Source organism: Epinephelus fuscoguttatus, linkage group LG3 (genome assembly GCF_011397635.1).
Source record: "Epinephelus fuscoguttatus linkage group LG3, E.fuscoguttatus.final_Chr_v1".
NCBI classification, from domain to species: Eukaryota; Metazoa; Chordata; class Actinopteri; order Perciformes; family Serranidae; genus Epinephelus; species Epinephelus fuscoguttatus.
Window position 1 is genome coordinate 20,964,176 of NC_064754.1, and position 23,841 is coordinate 20,988,016.

A 23,841-nucleotide genomic window follows, 5' to 3' on the forward strand; every position below is an offset into this window, starting at 1 on the left:
CTGATTCAACAATCCATTTTCTGCAGCTTCCAGTCCACATGTCCCTCTGCCCAGCAACATTTTCCAGCTCCTCCTGGGGGATCCCAGAACATTCCCAAGCCAGATGAGATAGATAATCTCGCCAATGTGTTGTGGATCTACCCCACAGTCTCCTACCAGTTGGACGTACCCAGAAACTCTCTGAAGGAAGAAGCCCAGGAGGCATCCAGATCAGCAGTTCAACTCAGAGCCATCTGATCCGTCACATCCATCAGCTGACAGCTCTGCTCCTGTCCTCATCAGAGTCTCCAAGACATACACCCCTATTTCTGAAAATAAGACCATGAAATCAATGATCTCTGGCCTTAGGTATTCTGGTATCAAATAAGAATTACACTGTGCTTGAACATGGTGTTTATCATGGCCAATCTGTGACTAGCTCAAGTCCAATAACAAAGCACCAAGCCATTACTCCCATTCACTCGCTCTAGGTTTCTCCATTGTTGCTAGCGTGAGTCCCTACAGCAAGCTATAGAAACCCTAGGTGGTATCCTATTCGGGGCACCACTCTGAAATTCCAAGAAGACATGATACTTGTAACTGCTGTTTGGTGAGTTGGCATTAACAAAATTCAGCAACTTTGAGTCTCAGCAACTCAGTCACAGTGAGGCAACCTTCTTATTCTCTAGGGAGAACTCCAACACAGCAGTACTCAGCTCAAGATCCCCCACCTGCCTGACACCTCTCACACTGGGCAACTCTAAAAAAAAAAGGAGAGTCCAGCCCCATTTTCAGGACCGTGGTTCCAATGGGTTCCAGTGCCATGCATAGGGGCAAAGAATGGCAGTCAGAGGCAAGGACCTAGACAAAAGCATCCAACCCCAATGCCTATCCCTGCAGGTGGCGGGTCTTTAGGGCAGCGGCTCCATGTAGTTCTTTCGGGCCTTGCCTGACCAATGATTCATAGGTCAAGGACCGGCCACCAACGAGCTCATCTCCCAGGTCTGGCTTCACAAGGGGACCCTGATTTCCCTGCAGCATCATTTTAGCCGATTTACGGGGTCTGTGAATCAGGGCTTTCCTCTGGGGCAAGAGCAACTCAAAAAACATTCAAATACAGGGATTTTAAAAAAACCCATAAACAACAGAAGTGTGTTTAAGGTCAGTAAAGCCAGAGTTCAGGAGAGCTTAACATCTATTCCGGGCCTTATTACAGTGAGCCGTTTTTTCTTTTTTTACATCATTATCAAATAAATGACAGAAAAGCTTTTGGATGAGAAATCAATGGGAGCCAAGTCACAGATTCTCAGGGGTCTCTAAACATCACTCTAGATGTTGTTTGCAAGAAAATAGTTTCTACAAAAATGTAAATGATGACAACTGACACACAGAATTATCAATAAAAGCATGTTTCTTTATTTTTGTGACAGTTTAACAAAGGTTTCCTTCACAGTGTTATCACATTGGCAACAGTTGAGTGCACCAGTGCAGTATCTGTCAGATGATACTTCTTAAATATTTTACAAATGTTCTTCTAGGAAAAACACAATTACTTCAGATGCTGCAGAAATTGACATTGTCTTACTATTTCTCACATGCTCCTTTAGTGTTATCGGACGGGGAGGGGTCAGCTGTAATGGTTTATTTTACAGTTTTTGTGATAATTTCCTCACAGTTTCCTGGACTTAACTATAAAAATTTCTAATCTTAATTGTATGGGAAATAATGAAAATCCTGTGACTTTAATTTAGCTGTCATCATTTGTGTTTAAAGGCTGTTGCTGGTTTCCATAAGAATGTGCTTGAAGGAACAGCTTCATTTACATTGTTCCTTTTTTACCAATAAGCAGTGCCAAATAGCTGTTTGTTTGTTTTTCATTACCACCACAAAACCTACTGGGGAATTATTTTCAGTGTATGAATCTATAAAATAAAGTGTTACCCAAGCATCTAAAAACCTGGGTAACTCTGAACACCATGTTAGCAGCCTATTACTGGACAAACACATCACACAGTATTAACACAATATAAATAATTAACTACATAGTAAAGATATTAATTATCCACTTGGCATTTTCACATTCACCTTGTCTAATAGATTCCTACATTTCAAAACTCCAACAAAGGAGGCAATAAACACAGGTCAGAGCAGTGCAGAGAGGCTCTATCCCTGAGAAACCCTGATAAAAAGTTCATTGCTGGCAGCTTTCTGTCAGTGTTGTGCTTCTCAATCAGTCTGTTCCAAAGGCTTGATCTTGTGGCGGTGTCACAGTTCCCTCTTCACTTCATATTGACACACACAAGACTCCCTCTGGCTGTCCAGGTATGGCTTACACCCCATGTGCATGACAGCGTCAAACAGCAGAGTCACTGCTGACTCACAAGCTGCCAGGAGGGAAAGACAGAACAAAAGAAACAACATGAGCTAATACACAACAGGGCAAAGGTGAGCTGCTTTAAAAACAGGTACCTGCTTACACCTTACTGTAAGTGAGTTGTTTGTATTTAAACACAGCATACATTACTGATCAAATTCAGACTGTAATTGAGATTAAAACCAGATTAACAGTGTCACAGCATTATCTAAAATCATAGCAGCATAAAGAGCAAGGTGGCAATACAGGCTCTCTCTATATATATATATGTAGCACTTGGGTAATTCTTTTAAAACCTTCATCAAATGTAATCTAACTGTCAAGTGGGGTTATCACAGTATCCATTTACAGTTTACAGCAGTGGTTCCCAGCTGGCGGGTCGCAGTCCATAAGCATCCCACCAGAAAAAGTTTGTAAAAAACACACTTTATTTTCAAGTACAGTACATTTCCAGTACAGAGCTTTTATTTTGAAGCGCCGTTTCCAACTGTAGAGCGAGTGACTAAGGGACAGCTACTTGACAGAGACAGCACACTAGCTCGAACACATGGCCAAGAGCAAGTATAAAGTTCAATGTATTAAACTGTGTGGACCTTGAACTAATGACAAAGGAGGAATCTGGACCCCATGGCCGGAACAGTAGGGAACCACTGGATTACAGTATCTAGATATACAGTGTTTAAAAAGTAGCTCTATGTCGCACTCTGCTGGACATACTGTGTTTTACAACAGCTTTCAAGTATGGGTCTGGCTCCAATGAGTAACAAAAATGTTAACAACTTCAATTCTGTATTTAAAATTTCTTTTATTTAAAATTTTATTTAAAAATCTTACAGATTATTCACTGACTGATTTATTTTGCAGATAAATCTTTAGATCCTATTATTCTTTTAAATGAAAACTGAAAACACTTCCTAAACACCAATATCAGAATAAAATAATAAGAATGCACCTGTTGAAAGTTTATCCGCTTCTTCTGTGTGCAAACCCAAACTTATATTGCCATACGGTGCTTGACAAATGTGTAAATGACGATCTACGATCATCTACAGACTGTCACCTGATTCTGGTACCAGGTGCAACATCTCATCCTGCACCTAATTTGAACACTTGGCTCTTACCTTGGACACTCTGAGCCAATCCCAGAGTCCTTTGCACGTTCCTGCAGATAGTCTCGAGACAGTCCTGGAACTGCTCATCACAGTCGCGCTTCTCACGGCCGCAGGTGTCATAGCAGCGGTCATGTTGGTTACAGCATTTGGTCATGGACGGGATGCCTATGTCAAACTGGGGAAAAAAAGGATTGTCACTCTTTATTATGTATTTTAGAATGAAGGAGGAGACATGCATTTCCCTAAATTCAAAAGATGTGATAATGGTTCGGTTATTGGTTAGTAAAATCTAAAAAAATATAGTTTCAGCAGTGCGTAAGGACACAATGATCCACGTTAGTTATATAGAATAGATATACTTAATTATCTGTCCAAACAGTGACAGAATTTCCCTTGACAAGCCTCAGCAATACATGATTCACATTTAAAACACATTTAATTCAAATATTTTTAAAAAAAGAACTGATAAAACAGCAACTGATGAAAGCAGGTTAAAGGGCAGTGTCTATTTTAGATTGTTCAGGGTGGTTATTACAGAGGGAATGAAGTAGTTCTTGTCAATGTTGTTCCAGGCAAGTGGGACTTTGTAGCGTCTGCCTGATGGCAGTGACTGGAAGGAGTCGTGGAAGGGGTGAGAAGGGTCCTCAGTTATCAGGGTGACTTTTCCAATCACTGAGCAGTTACACAGTTCAGTTAGAGGAGTTTGGGGTTAGCCGATTATTTTACCTGCCTGATTAGTTATGCAGGAGAGTTTTGCATTGTGTTGGGTGGTGAGTGAGTTGATGATGAAATGTTGAAGGTTAGAATGGATTCAATGAGTGGACGGTAACCCAGAGTTCAAATGTCCTTGCATCATGAAGAGTTTTCTCATCAAGTGGAGGCGCTGTTGTGCTTTTTTTTTGTACACAGTCAGTGTGCTGTGAAAAGGACAGTCAGGTTGTCTCTGTTCCGAGGTATTAAAAGACTGAATCTGCTCCACCAGCTGACCCTGGATACTGAGCGGTTGGAAAAGACGTGGTGATGATGATGGTGATTTCTCTCTGCCCACACAGCAAAGCTCTTTGGTCTTTGAGATGTTGAGCTCAAGTGAGTTTTCACTACATTTTTTTTTAAAGTAATACTGTAAATGAAACATAACTCAATAGCGACAAGTGTGTAAAAGAGAGTGTGAAATAAAGGATGTTATTTGTTTACAATTTAGTATCTTTAAGTGCATTTTACTGAAGCTCACAATAATACTGGATTTTTGAGCCCATGACTGACATTAATATCGGAGAGTTAGAAAATCTGATAGCAATATACCAGTCAATATTTGTTTCTTTTAATGTACCGTAAAACTCAGAATATAAGTCGCACTGGCATATAAGTCGCAGTCTATTTTTTAAGGTCTCAAACAGGGAAAACAAGGTTTTATATTACTATTTGTTAATAAAAACGTTATACAAGTTATTCCTACACTGTTTCCCTTTATTTTTAATTTGAAACACATTCAAAACATAATAACCTCTTAAGCAGCTTTGGTTACTTTTCAGATTGCAATTTTCCAAAGAACCTCTTCAGGAAATAAAATTACGGTATAACAACATCTGAGCCATAAAAATTAGTTTAAATTAACTTTAAACTTCTTTTTTCTTTTTTAAGAAGACAGCATTACAGTACCTTATTACAGTGTGGGCTGTAACTATACATGCTTACTCAAATCCCAAAAACGAATGAGTTTAAATTACTACGTAGCGCCATCTTGTGAGTCAAATTACCTATGTCAGCATTTACCTTGGTCTATAGGTCGCACCGGTCTATAACCCGCACCCAACTTTTTAGATGAAAAAAAGGGAAAAAAGTGCGACTTATACACCAAGTTTTACGGTAAATGTATAACATAAATTGACAATTTTGATAAGGATCCTTAAAGGTCTAGTGTGTAGGATTTAGCAGCATCTAGCAGTGAGGCTGCAACATTGCAACACTGGACCTTGGTTATTTAAGAGTCGTGCCCGAGATATACACTAAAATGTACACATTATGGTTTTAAAACAAACATACAATACTCATGGGCGTAGGGTTGTGCCATATCAACTTGTTCACGATAATATTGGTATAATTTTAAAATCACATAAAAAAAATTCATATCCTGATACTTGCAATATTTAGACTTTTTGACACTACTGTTACCCACCGCAAGAACAAGCATGGCTGAAAGCAAAATTATGCTGTGCTGTGGTTTAAAAAGGAGGAGCAGCTTCCGTGGTGTGGAATAAACTGTGGCGTCATTAGGCCTGGGCATCTTGAATGTTTTATGAACAGCCTCGGACTTCTCAGACTCTTAGCAAGTTACCCTCCATGCAGAGGGAACTCATTCAGTGACTCCTCTGACAGCAGCACAAAGTCTCTCCTTCTCTTCTCTCGCCATGCGCACATGGGACTCAGTGTCGTTTTGTCATTTACCTCTGTTAAGGAAAACCTACATGCCGCAGCTCGACAAAAAAACTACATGTATGTGAATGTGCGATAGTTCTGGTTTCATAACAGCCTGTCACAGGTTACAGAGTGATGATTAGAGGAGAAATGGCAGAGCATAAAGGTCCAGGTGGAAAAAAAAACAACCCAATCATTTAGGCTTTATTTAACCGCTGGCTGTCCAGGTGGTGTCCAGCAAACGATGTGGGTTTCGTTAATAATTGGCAAACTTTCTGGGGAAAACCTGGTCTTATTAGGAGAGACGGCATTCATCCCACTTTGGATGGAGCTGCTCTCATTTCTAGAAACCTGGCAAACTTTATTAGTAATTTAAATCCCTGACAACCCAAAGTTGAGACCAGGACTCGGAGATGCAGTCCTACACGCTTCTCTGAGCTTCTAGTTCAGTTACCCAGCCATAGTTTTCATAGTTTTATACAAACGGTGTCTGTCCCCCGACCACCTAAATTATTTAAATCTAAAATTAAACAAAGAGGAGTTGTGCATAACAACCTCATAAAGATTAAAACCTCTTCTGTGACAGAAAGACAAAACAGGAGAATTAAATGCAGACTGTTAAATATCAGGTCTCTATCTAAAGCAGTGTTAGTAAACGAATTAATATCAGATAATCATATTGATTTACTCAGTCTCACTGAAACCTGGCTGCGTCCAGATGAATATGTCAGTCTAAATGAGTCCACTCCTCCCAGTCATAATAATACCCACATTCCTGAGGCAGGCCGAGGAGGGGGAGTTGCAGCTATTTTTAACTCTAGTCTGTTAATCAGCCCTAAACCTAAACTAGATTATAATTCATTTGAAAGCCTCGTTCTTAGTCTTTTACATCCGACCTGGAAAACCTCACAGCCACTTTTATTTGTTATAGTGTACCGTGCTCCTGGCCCGTATTCTGAATTTGTATTTGAATTTTCAGAGTTTTTATCCAGTTTAGTTCTTAAATCAGATAAAGTTATTATTGTAGGCGATTTTAACATTCATGTTGACGTTGATAATGACTCCCTGGCTACCGCGTTTATCTCACTATTAGACTCCATTGGCTTCAGTCAGGGTGTACATGAACCCACTCACTGTTTTAACCATACCCTCGATCTAGTTCTGACGTATGGAATTGAAATTGATAATCTAAAAGTCTTTCCACAGAATTCCTCGCTATCGGATCATTATCTGATTACTTTTGATTTCTTTTTACTCAATTACACGCCACTCAGCAACAGTTACTATACTAGATGTTTATCAGATAGTGCTGTCGCAAAATTTAAGGAAAAGATTACTCCACATTAAATTCAATACCAAGTCCTCAGTAACACTTGACTCTGTAGCTCCTCTTAAAAAGAAGTTAAAAAAGCAAAGAAAGTTCGCTCCTTGGTATAACTCTCAAACCCGTAAGTTAAAACAAATATCGCGCAAATTTGAAAGGAATTGGCGGTTAACCAAACTGGAATAATCTCGTTTAATCTGGACAGACAGTCTCAAAACGTATAAGAGGGGCCTCCGCAATGCCAGAGCAAACTATTACTCAGCATTAATAGAAGACAATAAGAACAACCCCAGGTTTCTTTTCAGCACTGTAGCCAGGCTGACTGAGAGTCAAAGCTCTATTGAGCCTTGTATTCCTTTAGCCCTTAGCAGTAATGATTTTATGAGCTTTTTTAATGACAAAATTCTAACTATTAGAGGCAAAATTCATGACCTCCTGTCCTCAAATAGTACCTATCTAACCTCAAACACAGCTGTAAAACCTAATATATATTTAGATTGCTTCTCCCCAATTTCTCTTCAAGAATTGACCGCAGTGATTTCTTCATCTAAATCATCAACGTGTCTCTTAGACCCCATCCCAACTAGGCTACTTAAGGAGGTCTTTCCTTTAGTTAACATTCATATATTAGATATGATCAATATATCCTTATTAACAGGCTATGTACCACAGTCTTTTAAGGTAGCTGTAATTAAACCTCTACTAAAAAAGTCCACCCTGGATCCAGAGGTGTTTGCCAACTATAGACCAATATCTAATCTTCCCTTTATGTCAAAGATCCTTGAGAAAGTAGTCGCAGACCAGCTGTGTGATTTTCTCCATGATAATAATTTATTTGAGGAATTTCAGTCAGGATTTAGAGTGCATCATAGCACTGAGACAGCACTAGTTAAAATTACAAATGACCTTCTGATTGCTTCAGACAAAGGACTTGTCTCTGTACTTGTTTTATTAGATCTTAGTGCGGTGTTTGACACAATTGACCATCAAATTCTACTGCAGAGACTGGATCACTTAATTGGCCTAAAAGGTTCTGTACTGAGCTGGTTTAAATCTTATTTATCTGATCGTTTTAAGTTTGTTCACGTCATAATGAATCATCCTTACGTACCAAAGTTTGTTTTGGAGTTCCCCAAGGTTCTGTGCTCGGACCAATCCTGTTTACTCTATATATGCTTCCTTTAGGTAACATCATTAGAAATCACTCTATAAATTTCCATTGTTATGCGGATGATACTCAGTTGTATTTATTGATGAAGCCAGAAGAAAGTAATCAATTAACTAAACTCCATAACTGCCTTAAAGACATAAAAACCTGGATGAGCACCAATTTCCTGATGTTAAATTCAGACAAAACTGAAGTTATTGTTCTTGGCCCCAAACAACTCAGAGAGTCTTTATCTGATGACATAGTTTCTCTAGATGGCATTGCTCTGGCCTCCAGCACTACCGTAAGAAACCTCGGAGTAATATTTGATCAAGATTTGTCTTTTAATTCTCATTTAAAACAAACCTCACGGACTGCATTTTTTCATCTGCGTAATAGCGAAAATTAGGCCTATCCTGACCCGAAAAGATGCAGAAAAATTGGTCCATGCTTTTGTTACCTCAAGGCTGGATTACTGTAACTCTCTATTATCAGGTAGCTCTAGTAAGTCCTTAAAAACTCTCCAGCTAATTCAGAATGCAGCAGCACGTGTACTAACAGGAACTAAGAAACGAGATCATATTTCTCCTGTTTTAGCTTCGCTGCACTGGCTCCCTGTAAAATCCAGAATTGAATTTAAAATCCTACTGTTAACTTATAAAGCTCTAAATGGTCAAGCTCAGTCATATCTTAGAGAGCTCATAGTGCCATATTATTCCACCAGAACACTGCGCTCTGAGAACGCAGGGTTACTCGTGGTCCCTAAAGTCTCCAAAAGTAGATCAGGAGCCAGAGCCTTCAGCTATCAGGCTCCTCTCCTGTGGAATCATCTTCCTGTTACTGTCCGGGAGGCAGACACCGTTTACGACTAGACTTAAGACTTTCCTCTTTGATAAAGCTTATAGTTAGGGCTGGCTCAGGCTTGCCCTGTACCAGCCCCTAGTTAGGCTGACTTAGGCCTAGTCTGCTGGAGGACCCCCTATAATACACCGGGCACCTTCTTTCCTTCTCTCTCTCTCTCTCTCTCTCTCGTATCCTATTACTGCATCTTGCTAACTCGGCCATTCTGGATGTCACTAACTCGGCTTCTTCTCCGGAGCCTTTGTGCTCCACTGTCTCTCAGATTAACTCATATCGCAGCGGTGCCTGGATAGTGTGACGTGTGTGGTTGTGCTGCTGCCGTGGTCCTGCCAGATGCCTCCTGCTGCTGCTGCCATCATTAGTCATTAGTCATACTTCTACTGTTATTATACACATATGACTATTGTCACACATATATACTGCCAGATATTAATACATACTTTCAACATATTGTACCACAGTAGCCAGAACTATAACTATAATATTATTACTTTCAATAATGTTGTTGTAAGCTACTGTCATTACCTGCATCTCTCTCTCTCTCTCTCTCATTGTGTCATGTGGATTACTGTTAATTTGTTATGCTGATCTGTTCTGTACGACATCTATTGCACGTCTGTCCGTCCTGGAAGAGGGATCCCTCCTCAGTTGCTCTTCCTGAGGTTTCTACCGTTTTTTTTCCCCGTTAAAGGGTTTTTTTGGGGGAGTTTTTCCTTATCCGCTGCGAGGGTCATAAGGACAGAGGGATGTCGTATGCTGTAAAGCCCTGTGAGGCAAATTGTGATTTGTGATATTGGGCTTTATAAATAAAATTGATTGAAAGTGATTGATTGATTGATTGATTGATTGATTGATTGATTGATTGACTGATTGATTGAAATCACCTGTTGATTTATATATATAGATCCCAGGGGACATTTTTGTATTTAGGACCTAATTTGTGGTAGATTTTATTTTGTTGTACTATTAATATTGTATACAGAATCTGAAACTCACTCTGAGGTACTGTTATTGTTTATGAAAATTAATTAATAATACTTTTTTTTTTTTGACTAATTTGTCATATCACCCTGAAATATTGTGATTTTGTTTTGGGGCCATATCACCCACCCAACTTTGGTGTATTATCTATGGAATGGTGACAATGTTAGAATATGTTTGGCATGTCTTTACTGCATTTTTTTTTAATTCATTGGACAATATATATGCCAATATCAATATAGCTGCAATAGACTGATATCAACATGATATGTATTATTTATTTTTTTATTCACAAAGTACCTTGATGTAATGTAGACTAAACGTGTTGTATAATGTGTGTACACCTTTGCAATAAAATAAAGGCAACAGTCAGTGTACATGAATAATGGTGTTTGGGTTTCCGTGCAAAACAGGAATCACATGGTAACCATCTGTGTGTGTCCCAGACATGTAAGAAACCTCAAACCAGTTCCCAAACTCTGTCAGCCTACCTGAAATCCAAACAGCGGGGAGCCACATCCATTGGGTGGTGGTTGCTTGTACCCGGGACGAGGCACTGGCTTGTAACCTGTGAGAGAAGAGCAAAGGTGAAGATGTGTCTTGTTCTGCCGGTCAGTTATCTTGCTGTCAGTGATAACCACATCAGGACAAACAGTACTAAAATTTAATGGCTTACTGAGCTGCTCAAGGGGTGATCATGTCTATCTTGTAACATTCACTGTCTCCTGTAGCTTTGTCCATGGATTTTTCATTTTGATTTAACATGACAAGCACATGTATGAATATTCAACGATGTGTAGGTGTGTCAGTAGGTCAGCATGCATGACACAAGAGTCCTGGCACTCCAAAATGACACATAGCCACATTAAGTGTCATTCATTACACATGTATAAGACAGAAGAAAGAAATAACCTTTACCATCACTACACCTGTAATGACACAGTCCGTCATCGCCTCCAAACAAGTCCAGTGCTGCATTCAGGTACGTGTCAATCTTGTGTATTCCGTTACGGATAGTCTTCAGAGTCAACCTCCAGTCTGGGGTCTCTGGCTCGTGTTTGCAGGCAGACACACATGGGACACATCCACAACAGTACAACCCCAACAGAAACACACAGATGTAGGTGTGGTAGAGCATCGTCCACTTGACGTCAGAGCCTGAAACCAGCGTCTCGCGGCACCTTGGCGTAACTTCGGCGGATATATTCCTAAAAATGTTGTCTTGAAGGCATCTCAAGTTTCACTTCTGGTTGTTTTCATTTCTCTGCCTAGCTTGGACACATAGCAAGTAAGTGCGCTGCGTCGCTTCCGGGTTTGACGATGGCACGTGACTGCTGATAAGCCAATTAAGATGATGTCATCAGATGAAACGTCAGTAAAGAAAAATACAGGCTTGTGATAAATCAAAATATGTTATAAAAATGTGTATTTTAAATATTAATTTTAGCGCTAGGCACGTTGTTTTAATGTGTTTTATCAATTAAAAAAATCTAGCTTTCCCGTATTTGAAGCAGCACAATTCAGTAATTCATTCATATTGACCCACAGTTCACCTTTGGCCTACATTACGCAAAGTACAAAGAAAATGGCACCGCATGAAGAGTGCAGGTACATTTTAAAATCTAACTCAGACTACATGTATACCTCTGAAATAAAAATGCAATGAAGAATTTATGGAGGCTGTTTGTCCATGATCAGTCCACATATAACACATATTTTAGTTATAATTAATGCATACCAATGTACAATTTGAGCTATTTGTTGTTTAAGTATTTACATTTTATGCACTACATTTCAAATATTGTACTTTATACTTCTCACTAATTTGACAGTAGTTTTTGGTTACTCTGCAGATTAAGATTTTACAATTAAAAAAGGATTTATTGTTATAAATTAGCATACACAACAAAACATAAAGTTGTTTAAATACCTCCATCCTGACTTACTGCAACATTGCTAGTAATAAAAAAATCATAACATTATGAGAGGATCCATACTGCATAATGTACCTTAAGTACTTTTACTTTTGATGCCTTAGCTGCACTTTGCTGATATCACTTTTGCATGATATTTTGAATGCAAGACTTTTATTGAGAGAATCTGAGTACTTCTTCCACCAATGGTTCATACTGTATTTCGTTAGACAATGAATAAAAAAATGAAATAGATGGACTTATTCTACATATAGACAGGACTGCTGCCATCATTTAAGGCAGAGTGGGGGCACCTTCCATTTTTGCTGTACAGCTTCCTCTAGTGGGTTCATCTGGCCATGGCACGATCTTAGTGTAAGATTATCAGTGTCCCATGTCAGTATTGAAAGTCAGTAATTGTAAGCCTGCTTATCAGAGACAGGAGTTACACATGATCACCCAGCTGCAGTCCAAATTAAACCATTGTGGTGGGCTATATGAAAGAATCTGGCAGGTTTTTACATGTTGAAGATTAAAAAAAGTCAAAATGACGCTGAAGAACACAACTTTTGTGAATGTACTGTGCAGCGCATCAACAATGTCGTTGTTACTTGAGACTTTGTACCACATAAATAGTCCATTCACTGGCACTGCTGCAGCAGAAATCTCAGAAATGACATAACTTTGGTAAATAAAGCCAACATGTCTGCATGGCAACATAGCTGACCACTAGATGTGAGAAAGTGTGCTTATTTATTTATTTAGGTTTTTAGGTCGGGTTTATAGGGGGTGGACTGAACCTTTGACAGCTGAGTCAGAGACACAAATACATCCAATCTATGGTAATAATTTTACTTTATTTAAATGATTAGGCGAGCACTGAAGAAAAACTCTGTTTCTTCTATAGTTTCTTAAATAACTGCATAAAGTTCAAACATTCAAAAATGAAAATGTACAACCATTTATGAATAACAGTTTCAATGTCCTTCCATGTTCAGTCCCGACCAACTTTTACATTTTGAAGATGGTGACGTAAAATGTTCTCTAGTAGCAAAATCACAGGTATCTGAGGTGAGTAGGAAGCTAGAAGAAGCACTTTTATTTTCTCTTCTTCATTTGTTCCCGTGTTCTTCACAAAATGGATTTGGCTGGAGGACAGCGCCCCCGAACGCACCTACAGAGTCTCTCATCTTATGGCAAGCAGATGATGCCAAAAAGCTGTTGGTTGATCTTAAGACAGTGAATTGTTTGGGTTATCACTACTCAAAGCACATGCCTTTACAATCAAGTGTCCTTGTCCTTCTTGTTTCCAAAATATAAGAAAAGCAGAGTAAAAAAAAAAAGGGAAAACGGTCTGGAGCTTTCTACAGTGTGTGTAGACTGGTTCATTAAGATGTAACAAGGCGGCTCCTGGGGTCAGGCTGGAGTGAGGAAGTTGGTGTCGAGATATAAGGAGAGGGACATTTCTTTTAAAACTTCAACGATAGAGCTAAATTATTTCATTAAGTTTTTGCTCCTAGTGTAAAGACTCTTTCTTAAAAAACATGAACATACACATCTATTCATATACACTTATATGATCTAAAAGTGTCCAACTCATCCGCCTCTGAATAGGTTATTTAGTCTGTCCAGCTCCCTGCAGTTATCCATTGTCATAAGCTCTGCCTTCTTGCGCATTCGGTCGTCCCTGTACACCTTAGCGGCATACAACAGGTCTGTTTCTGGGGGAGACAAAGCAGAAAAGCAACATGAGTGATATTACAGGAAAAATATACAAAGCAGAAATTATTACTGAATTCAGTGAGCTACTTTCTGACTGTCTTATAACCACGGTTACTCACTTGTCTGTCTCTCCTTCCAACAGTTATTTCTGACATTAGATACATAGTCGTCCTCCACATTTTTCTCAATCTGCTGCAGCGCTGAGCCCTTAAACTCCGACTTGAAATCTCTAGTGACATAGTAGTCGACGTGCAGGTTATCTGTCTGCCGTTTTACGGTCTGACCCGTGGACCTGGAGGAGACAAGAGGTACAAGCTGTCGTGAAAATCTGTAGTATTTTCCTACATATGTTGAATCCTGAGGATATTTTATATTATCAGGTTGTACTGAGACATCAGGATGAGCTGTCTGAGCCTGCATAGAATATGTTAAAGGGCTGTGTCCACCAAAGCATTGTTTTACCTGAGGCCAGCATTTTTTTTTTTTATTCTTTGCAATGGGAGCGCAGTGTATTTACATGATTTTTTCCATGAGCAGAGAATTGAAAAATGTTCATCTTTGGACATCCATTCACCTTATTTGACAAATACCACAAACTGTCACATCTTATATGCATAAGTGCTGAACAACAACAACTATGGAGGAGAAATTTATTAATACACTGTATATTATACATGTTTTCATTCATGAACCCGCACATAGCAACCCGACACAACCTAAGTGTCTCAGCTGAAGAAACGCTGCACCTCCCAAGTGCTCTCAGTTGCTCCCATCTGGGCGTTTCCTGAGAAGGGCCTGAGCGTTTTCAGGTGGGGAAAAAAAACGCTTGGGTGGACACAAAGCCTAGAAAGGTATTAGGTGGACTTATACCTTACCTTATGGCTCTTTGACAGATAATCAATCATGACATTACATGTTGTAAGATGTAAGTAAATGTGGCATAAAAAAGTTGTGATTAGCTACCTTACATTGCAAACAACAAGCAAGTTTGCCTCTGTTATAAAAATACAAAATGAGTGTGTGTGTGTGTGTGTGTGTGTACACACGTACGGCCTAGAGTAGAGGCTGTAGGGTGGAGGGGACACCATCATCTGGCTCAGTATTGACACTAAAATCAGGACCACGATTGGCATCAGCTGGATAAACATTGAGAAACCACCCTGGAGGAAAACACAGCACAATGAGTACTTCATGTTTTCCAAAAACATACACACACAATGATGCAGAATTGAAAGCATGCCAGTTCTACAGGTGCACAGCAATTCAAAATGACAATGTGCATGTGCAAATAAAATGTTTAAATATCAGAAATCTGAACCCATCTACGTACATCTCCCCTTTCTTCTGTTCTCTCTTGCCGGTAATCCGTCTGCTGGCTGTGGCTCGTTCGGCTGTTGGTGAAGGTGTGTGGACTTGCTGTATACAAACAATATTGACTGATGTCAGACACAAAGAATATGGATTATGTCATCAATTACACCTCCTCTGAAAGATCAGTTTTAAAAACTCTATATACATGCTTTGTTATGTAAAACAAATAAGGCCTGGAATGCAATGGAAAAGAAATGGGTGCACCAGTCACCATTCACTAAAAAGCAAAGATAACATGATTATATTTCTCACTTAAATACCCCATTAGAGATTAAAGACAAGACTGCTAACTTATTAACACGTGCTGTTATAAGAATATGTGAATAAAATCAACATATTTGAATGAAACACAAAGAAATTTTGGTGGAAAATCATGAACTATATCACAGACTGTTTGAAAAGATGGACAACATATCTTCACTTCCTCCCACTGTACAAAAATCACAAGAACCACGATTGACACATACAGCTATCAATCACGATGTCACACCCCCTTTTTACAGCATCAACTAACTAATTAATAACAAACTTATCAGAAGGACAAACACTTGAACACCAGGAGGCAATCGAGATGTTTTGGTTTCACTTTGCTGAGCTGTCATGCCCTCCATCTTTATATACAGTCATTGGTTTATATGCACACCGGTGCTCACTTACAGGAGGGGAAGCCTCCTCCGAAGAACATGTTGAAGAGGTCCTCAGGAGTAATGTCAGCCTCAAAGCCCCGCTGGAAGTCGAAGCCTCCTCCCCCATGTGAGTGACCCGGGCTGCTTGGCTCCTCTCCTGACAGGTCATACTGCCGTCTTTTATCTGGGTTGCTCAGCACTGCATATGCATTACCAATCTCTGAGGGAGGACACAGTTGATGCATTAAAAAAGGCTGTTAAAATACATGACTTAGATATTCAAAGTTTGCATTGCATACAGCCGTTTTATATCAAATAGAATCATAATTGAGTTGAGTTACTTTTAAAGGCCTCTGTTGCTCCAGGCGCATGATTTTTGTCTGGATGGAACTTGAGCGCGAGTTTCCTGTAGGCTTTCTTTAGCTCATCTTCATTGACTTCTTTATTGACACCCAGCACTTCATAGTAGTCCTTACACCGCTTTATTCTGAAAGACAGGGAGAGAGAGTGAAGCAACTGAACACAGTCCAGTGGATCATTTTTGACCACCCCAACAGAAAGGCAGGTGAGAAAGAGTCTCTTTAAATGTCACCTTCTGAACAATAAGCATGTATACTTTATTTACTATGAACAGTAGATTGACACAAACACTTTCCAATCTGTCATTAGGGCTGGGCTACATGGTTGAAATAATATTAATATGAATCACATTATATCTTATTCAATCAATATTTCGTAAACATTGATATGCATCACAAATCAGCAAATGTATGACGAATCACATACAGATTAATTAAACTAAAAATCTGTAACACCCAAACTTCCCCTCTACTGGGTGAATAAGTAACATACATGTGCTGTGTATTTGTTTTTCAGATCATATACATGTTACAAAATCGTCACCGCCGCCGCAGACCAACAGTTCAGGCTTTCAACCAAGCCAACCAGTAGTGGGATGCAATTGACGCCAGCTCGGTGTGTGCAAGAGCCCTGTGATGCTGCAAGCATGAAGTTGGTTCATTTTTCAGAACGAGAGAAGGTTAAAGACATGGCATCCAACTTCTCTGGGCCCAAACTCATCTGAGATAGACTGAGACAAAGTGTGTCGTGGCCTGATGAGAACACATTTCAAACTGTTTTTGGAAATCATGGACGTCGTGTCCTCCTGGCTAAAGAGTAAAAAGGACCATCCAAGACTGTTACCAGCGCACAGTTCAAAAGCTGTGATAGCATGGGGGTGTGTTAGTGCCCATGGCATCATGGGTAACTTGCATCTTTGATGGCACCATGAATGCTGAAAGCTACATACAGGTTTTGGAGGAATATATGCTCTCATCCAGACGACGTCTTTTTCAGGGATGTCCCTGCTTATTTCAGCAAGACAATGTCAAGCCACATTGTCCACATGTTGCGACAGCATGGCTTCACAGTAAAAAAAGAGTGCAGGTACTAATCTGGCCTGTTTGCAGTCCAAAGCTGTCTCCCACTGGCACATTATGAAGTGCAATACAGCAATGGAGAGCCCAGACTGTTGAGCAGCTGAAGTTGTATATCAAGCAAGAATAGGCAACTTTCAGAACTTCAACAATTAGTGTCCTCTGTTCCAAAACACTTGCTAAGTGTTGTTAAAATAAAAAGGTGGTGTATCACAGTTGTAAACATGCCCCTGCCCTGTCTGAACTTTTTTGGAACTTTTTTCAGGCATTAATTTCAGAATGAGTGTGTTTACAAAACAATTAAGTTTACCAGTTTGAACAGTATATCTTGTTTTTGAACTGTTTTCAATTGAGGATCAGAAAGGATTCACCAATCATTGCATTGTGTATTTATTTACGCTTAACAGTGTCCTAATTTGGAAATGGGGGTTGTATTTCACTGGTACACATCAGACATAATTCTTTACACATGTTAAAACAAAAAATAAATTAGCCACTTTGTTAGCTGTCAATTACAATTAGCTGGTCAAATCATCATGATAGAGTTAAAGTTATAGTTATGTAATACTGAGTTTTGGCCCAGTTTACCCATCACTGAATCATGATTGGAGTAACCCTACTTCTATGTGGTGTTGGCATAAGCAGAGAAATGAGTTTCTAGCTGGTAAAATTCAGGTGAACCTCCTCTAAAGTTGCTACAACTCAAAGTCCGCAAAAATTCTGGTATACAAGTTGCCAAATTGCCTTAATAATAAACAACATTTTATTAATTCACACACTGCATGTACATTTTTTTGTTCACATGTAATTTTTAGTATGGTATTTGGTTGTAACCATCAGTTCCTGCCCATGTAGGGTGACCTACATTTGTTGAAAAAGTTATTTCTCAGCATTACCCTGATAACAAGTCAGGTAAAGCAATATTTTAGTTGTTTTAGGGGATCTGCTGGTGCAGCAAGTCTAGGACAAAATCATTTTGTGATATAAACATTAAACTGTTTTCAACTTATGTAAATGCTCTGAGCATACACACTCAAGTTGGACGAATGACTTCCCCACTTGGGAAATGGGATCTTCCAAAGAGCACATGAATGCAGCATAAGAGTATTAACAGGGTCATATGGGAGCCTGTGTTTAAGTGCAATACACTGGTAAGATTGAAAAATTATGAGCAGCATGTTTATCCTATAAATTCAAGTTTCCGTCGGCAACTTTTTACGATTTGAGGCAGAATGCTGTGGATATAATTCACAAGCTGCCTATCTCTCTCTGTCTCTCTGTAGTCACATCTAGTGATCTAAACTTAGAGCATGTAGTGGTTACTTGGTATCTAGTCCACACTGCTAAAAGTCTCTCACTTATTCCCTCATGGGCAAAGCACCAAGCTGAAATGGTTCCCATGGTAATTAGCTGCGTGTCCACAACACTGCAGAGACTACAGTGTCATCCTGCAGCCAAACATGAAAGGGCTAATCTAGTATGATAGGAACATCACTGCTGTCACAGGGCCGATTGTAGGAAAGCACCAAAACAAGAAATACAAGTGGGACAGACTCAGTACAACTTAGTAAAAGAGAAGACCTGGTGAATCCTAAAACTCTCACCTTTGCACACCTTCAACCTGCTCTTTGGTGAAGCCTTTAGAAGAGTCTCCTCCTCCAGATTCATGGTTTTCTTTTTCTGGCTGGGCATTGGTGCTTTCTGAGCTCTGTGCTGGTCTCCTTCGATATGCACCGTTACCCGCTGAGCTCCCATTCTTTGTTAATGCTTCCAACAAAGCTGAGGAAGAGAGGGAGAAGCCAAAGATGAATTAATTGACAAATTACTACCTTGAGTATTTTCAAGTGTCCAAGCTTTTAACAACTTCCTTAATTAAAATGGGTCACTAAAGAGTATTTATGAAAACACTCAATTAAATTTCCACAGAATTTTGATTCACTGCTCAATTTCTTTTTAAAACACATTTATACTACATTACATTGTAAAGATGCTAAATTTGCCTTGACCCCATGACCTCATATGTTTGTTCTGTATTGTGTTTTGTTTATTCCTGACAATGTAAAAAATACTCATAAATAAAAAGTTTAAAAAACAAAACAAAACACATTTATACTGAGCAGCTTTACCCAGACACAGAAACACAACATGCCACAGTTACTTACAGCTGAAAAATTTTCAAGTAGCCCAGGTGCATTTTTGATCACACAAGTTCCAGCTGGAACAATGCCAAACCAGACTTTTCAATAGCTCTTAAATTAAAGCATAGTCAATAAATAAAAAGGCCAAACTTGAGCCAGGAAAAACAGCCAATGAAATCAAATTCTGTAATGCACAAGGAAGTACTGGCTTTAATTTCTCAATGAAGATGCTGGCGACAGCACAGAGGTAGAAGATATAACTTGCAAGTACATCAAAGCAAGAGGAAGAGTCAAACCAAGACTTGTGAACCAGGTTCAGGTTGTTATAGGGGTGCAGTGGATAAAGGGGCATAATGATTTACAGTGGTCCAGTTCTGGCATCCTGCAGCAACTGGAGCCAAATGGAAATCTTGCAAGCCTCATTCTTCTGGCACAAATGATTGATTTAGGTTGATTTAAATGATCATTTTATTACTGCATTTTGTGTTATAGAGACGAGCAAATCATGCATTATTAACATGTGATGTAATGCAATCATACAACTGGGTACTGCAGGACAAGCCAACTTGGGACCTCGCATTACAGTGTCATATCAGTGGCTCACTCATAACCAGAGAAAATTACCACATTAGTTAATGCTGCAAACTCAAGATGACATCGAAACTTAATAAAAGCCTTTCTTCCCACCGACCACCTCTCTTGAAAATAAAAATATCATCATCCTAACATAAAACAGCTTTCCAACAATGTTGTTGTACACCAGTCACAGGTTGAACCTTCAAAAGTAACAACAGTACTCTAGTATACCATTTGTTTGCAGACCCAGTTTTGCCTTTCATAATCAAAATCATTCAAATCCAGCAGGTAGCAGCTGAACATAAACAAGTTGTCAATGATTAATAAAATTGAATAATGCTTCTAGAATTCTTTGCTGCGCTATCTTAACTACTGCAGCCAAGGGAACACTCTTTGAATAGACTCACAGAGATGATAATTGTATAAACACAAAATATGCCCACTGTGCCTTAAGACTTTCAATTCATAAAGAATGCAAACTTGAAATGTGCTCATGTGCACTCACTGACACAATGTGCAGTGTCCCTCCAGTGGTCTTAGACTCAAATTCTAGCTCACTATTCATATGAGGAATTATGGCCAGTGATGCAAAAATACAAAGTCAAAGACAGTACAGCAACAACAGAGCAGCTTAATCATCTCTCTCTCACAAATGCTTTCAACTGTTATAATGTTCCACTGTGTATTAATACATTATTCATCATTATGGAGTCACACGTAACATAAGCACACAACTTCTGCCTCTTGCACAACCATAATCCTGCTTTCCATAACACCACAGACGACTTAACATGTTGAGAATGATAACAGCAGTTTCATGTTTACTGCATTCTATCATACTGAATTGTGTATTTTTGCAGCTATAACAACCTTACTCGCCTGCACTGATCAACCTCAGCCAGTTGATAACCAGCTTACTGATGCCACATAACTCAAAGACAGTAAGACAAATATAAAAAGTGACTTGTGATTCGGGTACGACCCCTCATGTGGCGGCTGTGATCTAAACTGCTGTGAGAAATGCTGGTGTGCAGGTGCTGTCTTGGCATGTCTTCTCCTGTCAGCCATTGATGAGTGATGCCCTGGGTTGCAACTTCAGGGGACGTGACGCACTCCTTGGTCACTCGGTGCCAGACACATGAAAACCCTCTCAGAGACTCTCAGACTTGGTGCCAGAGATGTGAAGCAGACGTGACTCTAAAGGTAGTCATAAAAGGTAATGAAGGAACTGAAAACTCAGCTCTTGTTTTCCTGTGTCTGATTTCACCGCTTATTTAATTGCACCATAAAAGGTGTGAACTTTAGTCCAAGGAGCGTTGTCTCTTTTTCCATATCAGCATATAGCCTTTAATATAAAAGGCAAATCGTTTTTTTTCCTCTTACGTCAGTAGGAAAAACCCCTATGATTACTTCTACCAAGGAGGAAACTTTCTATTATGTCAATCTTTCACTTTGCAGCACAAGATGTAGAACAATTACAAACTCCCCTCACTTGTACGCTATCTCACACCGCACCCACAGACTGTGACAGAGCTTATTCTTCACCTAAACAATCAGGATTGTTAACTCTAATCTTGCCATTGCCCAAAGCGAGGGAACCCACACGGTCCTCTCACTACGCTGCTCCTTTGGATGCACACTTAATATACATATTTTTTTCCAATACACCCTAAAATTTTAATTAAAAACTTAGTTCCTATTAAATGCTCAGTCCCTTTTACTAGCCTAGTGCAGCTACACCACCAGGCCTGTCTCAATTAGACGCCTGGTCTGGTTGTCAAGCAGTTCATTTTAATAGAAGTTTCTGGATGTATAAAACCGTATTGTTGATTGATTACTAAGCTGTTTAGATCGCACATACAAGTATCAATGTTTGTTGTCAATATGGAGATGCTACACATCATTAGCTCGGTTCATTTCATTTTACTGAAACCATGAGCAGTAGAGAAGACCATAATTCATTCAGATTTACCGGCGTGACTAAAAAACAAGTGGTGACTCCCTCCCTCTGAAGTTGTCATGAAGTCAGACTATGTGTCCATCCTTCGATTACCCAGAAAGTTATTCATATTCCTCAAGTCTGTAAGGATCCACTGATCAAGGAATCAAAAGTGATATTCCAGGATAAAGTGCCGTTTTGTCAGTATGCCGAGCGCCACTGTCTTCGAGTGTCGTGAAACAAGTGTCACAAAACAACATATGATTGATATGTTATTCAAAACCTGGATTTTACTCTAGTAATATTCATACTGGTATTGGTATTTCCCATCTTTGCTGAGCCACAGTTTTGTGTAAAAGGAATTTAAGGCCTATCCCATACAGACACCTGTCCCAAATATAATCCTGTTGAGTTCAGTGATTTAAGCAAATAATAGCCCGGGCTACTAATTGAAGTGTTACGTTAGTATTAAATTTAACTCCTCTCACAACATCAGCAATCTTTGGTACATTGTTTAAAATGTTTTGTCTATACTTTCTCATCTGCAAAATGATTATCTACATATGGGACATATTCTAGTGCTTTCTATTAAACATTCTCGGGATCTGTGGCGTGCATGTGGATAGTGAAAATCCTTACACTTCCTTGACTCATATAACTGAAAACTGATCAGGCTAATCTTAACTGCATATTGGTGGCAATATGTGTGCTGTTGAGGGCTGTTCAGTTTATTCAAGGTCCTGTGGGAAACTTGGGAAGTGTCCTTGTCGCTTTATACACATACAGACACACACACACACACACACACACACACACAGATACACACACAGCCAAACCTGAGGGTGCAGGCACATAATTATGCAGTGAAAGGACACAGATGTGCAAGTCTATCTACCCACGGTCACTCACAATATTGTATATGAAAGAGCTTTTTACAATCCAGAGCACTGTGGTGAGTCCATCCTTAATAAACACCTGTCTCCAGTCTCCTCTCAGACAGCTGTGTGTCCTGGATTAGCCTACACTCCGGGTCGATCATTCAATTAAAGGATTGGCAGTCGGCTGAGGTACCAGCCGTGACTACATCCTTCAACAGGCTCTACTTGTCTGTTCTGCCCTTAACAGATCATCACCATTATCAGTAACGTAGGCCCAAGTCTATAACTTGGACTGAAAGTGAAATCACAGCTGACAAATACTTTAAATGCCAGCTTGTCTTAAAGACGGTGCGCTAACTGACAGCTAGCATTAGCCACTGAATCAGTGATGGCTTCATTCTGGATTGACGTTTCACAGTTGGCTTATTTATTGTATTAAAATGCTTCACTGTAAGCTAACAAACGTACAAGCTAACACTGACTCAATTAACTTCACCTTATATTACCCAATGTTACTGTAAAGTCCCCAGCAGTGAAGCTAGGCTAGGTCAACGTCAGCTAACACCATGCTAACGCTAGGCCCACAGCTAAGCTAAGCTAACTCGAATGTGTGTTGCCTAATTTCCTGTCTCAAAGTCGCCGGTTATTCTTAACTAACGTTAACTAATCACACAAATAGTTGTTATACAATAGTCTACATGTGACCTACTGCGAGCTTAACCGGTGAGTGGTGTTAACAAACGTCAGCTACTAGCTAACACCTGGTGATTTACAGTGATGTTATTCCTTCGCAAGGTTAGCCATGACCTGTCAATCATAAGCACCCTACCTTTGGCTCTGTCAGTTGGATACAGCTTCTCTGCTTTGATTAGAAACTTCAACGCTTTGTCTTTATCTCCGGCTTCGAGGGATCTCGTCGCTATATTTATACATTTTTCTGCTTCGTCTCTGTTCCCTTCCATTTTCATCCCTCTTCCTCCTCCGGCAGAGTCAGCTGATCATCATCCCACGTGGTCCCCCAGCACTGACAGCAGGGCCTGAGATACACA

General features: G+C 39.6%; 2 protein-coding genes across 2 annotated transcripts; both read right to left on the reverse strand.

Annotated features, from left to right (window-relative positions):
- Nucleotides 1–1,605: 1,605 nt before the first annotated feature.
- On the reverse strand, nt 1,606–11,506 carry pla2g12a (phospholipase A2, group XIIA). Its single transcript, XM_049572428.1, has 4 exons — nt 11,112–11,506; nt 10,685–10,761; nt 3,475–3,640; nt 1,606–2,363 (listed from the first exon to the last, which is right to left on the reverse strand). Exons 1-4 carry the CDS (start codon nt 11,329–11,331, stop codon nt 2,245–2,247), a joined length of 582 nt encoding a protein of 193 aa, XP_049428385.1. The 5' UTR covers nt 11,332–11,506; the 3' UTR covers nt 1,606–2,244.
- A 1,438-nt stretch (nt 11,507–12,944) lies between these two features.
- On the reverse strand, nt 12,945–23,798 carry dnajb14 (DnaJ heat shock protein family (Hsp40) member B14). The gene is made up of 8 exons (XM_049572048.1): nt 23,622–23,798; nt 18,866–19,040; nt 16,167–16,312; nt 15,857–16,045; nt 15,159–15,244; nt 14,879–14,988; nt 13,948–14,120; nt 12,945–13,827 (listed from the first exon to the last, which is right to left on the reverse strand). Exons 1-8 carry the CDS (start codon nt 23,758–23,760, stop codon nt 13,703–13,705), a joined length of 1,143 nt encoding a protein of 380 aa, XP_049428005.1. The 5' UTR covers nt 23,761–23,798; the 3' UTR covers nt 12,945–13,702.
- Between the last annotated feature and the right edge of the window lie 43 nt (nt 23,799–23,841).

What these genes read in the sequence shown, in the direction of transcription:
- pla2g12a (XM_049572428.1), bottom strand. Translation starts at nt 11,331, where the DNA reads ATGCTCTACCACACCTACATCTGTGTGTTTCTGTTGGGGTTGTACTGT. An exon ending in TCATTACAGGTGTAGTGATG is followed by an intron (nt 10,762 to 11,111) that starts GTAAAGGTTATT and finishes CTTCTCTCACAG; the next exon opens with GTTACAAGCCAGTGCCTCGT. An exon ending in CCCCGCTGTTTGGATTTCAG is followed by an intron (nt 3,641 to 10,684) that starts GTAGGCTGACAG and finishes TTTTTTCCCCAG; the next exon opens with TTTGACATAGGCATCCCGTC.
- dnajb14 (XM_049572048.1), bottom strand. Translation starts at nt 23,760, where the DNA reads ATGAAAATGGAAGGGAACAGAGACGAAGCAGAAAAATGTATAAATATA. An exon ending in CAGGTTGAAGGTGTGCAAAG is followed by an intron (nt 16,313 to 18,865) that starts GTGAGAGTTTTA and finishes CCTGTCTTTCAG; the next exon opens with AATAAAGCGGTGTAAGGACT. An exon ending in AGCAACAGAGGCCTTTAAAA is followed by an intron (nt 16,046 to 16,166) that starts GTAACTCAACTC and finishes GTCCTCCCTCAG; the next exon opens with AGATTGGTAATGCATATGCA.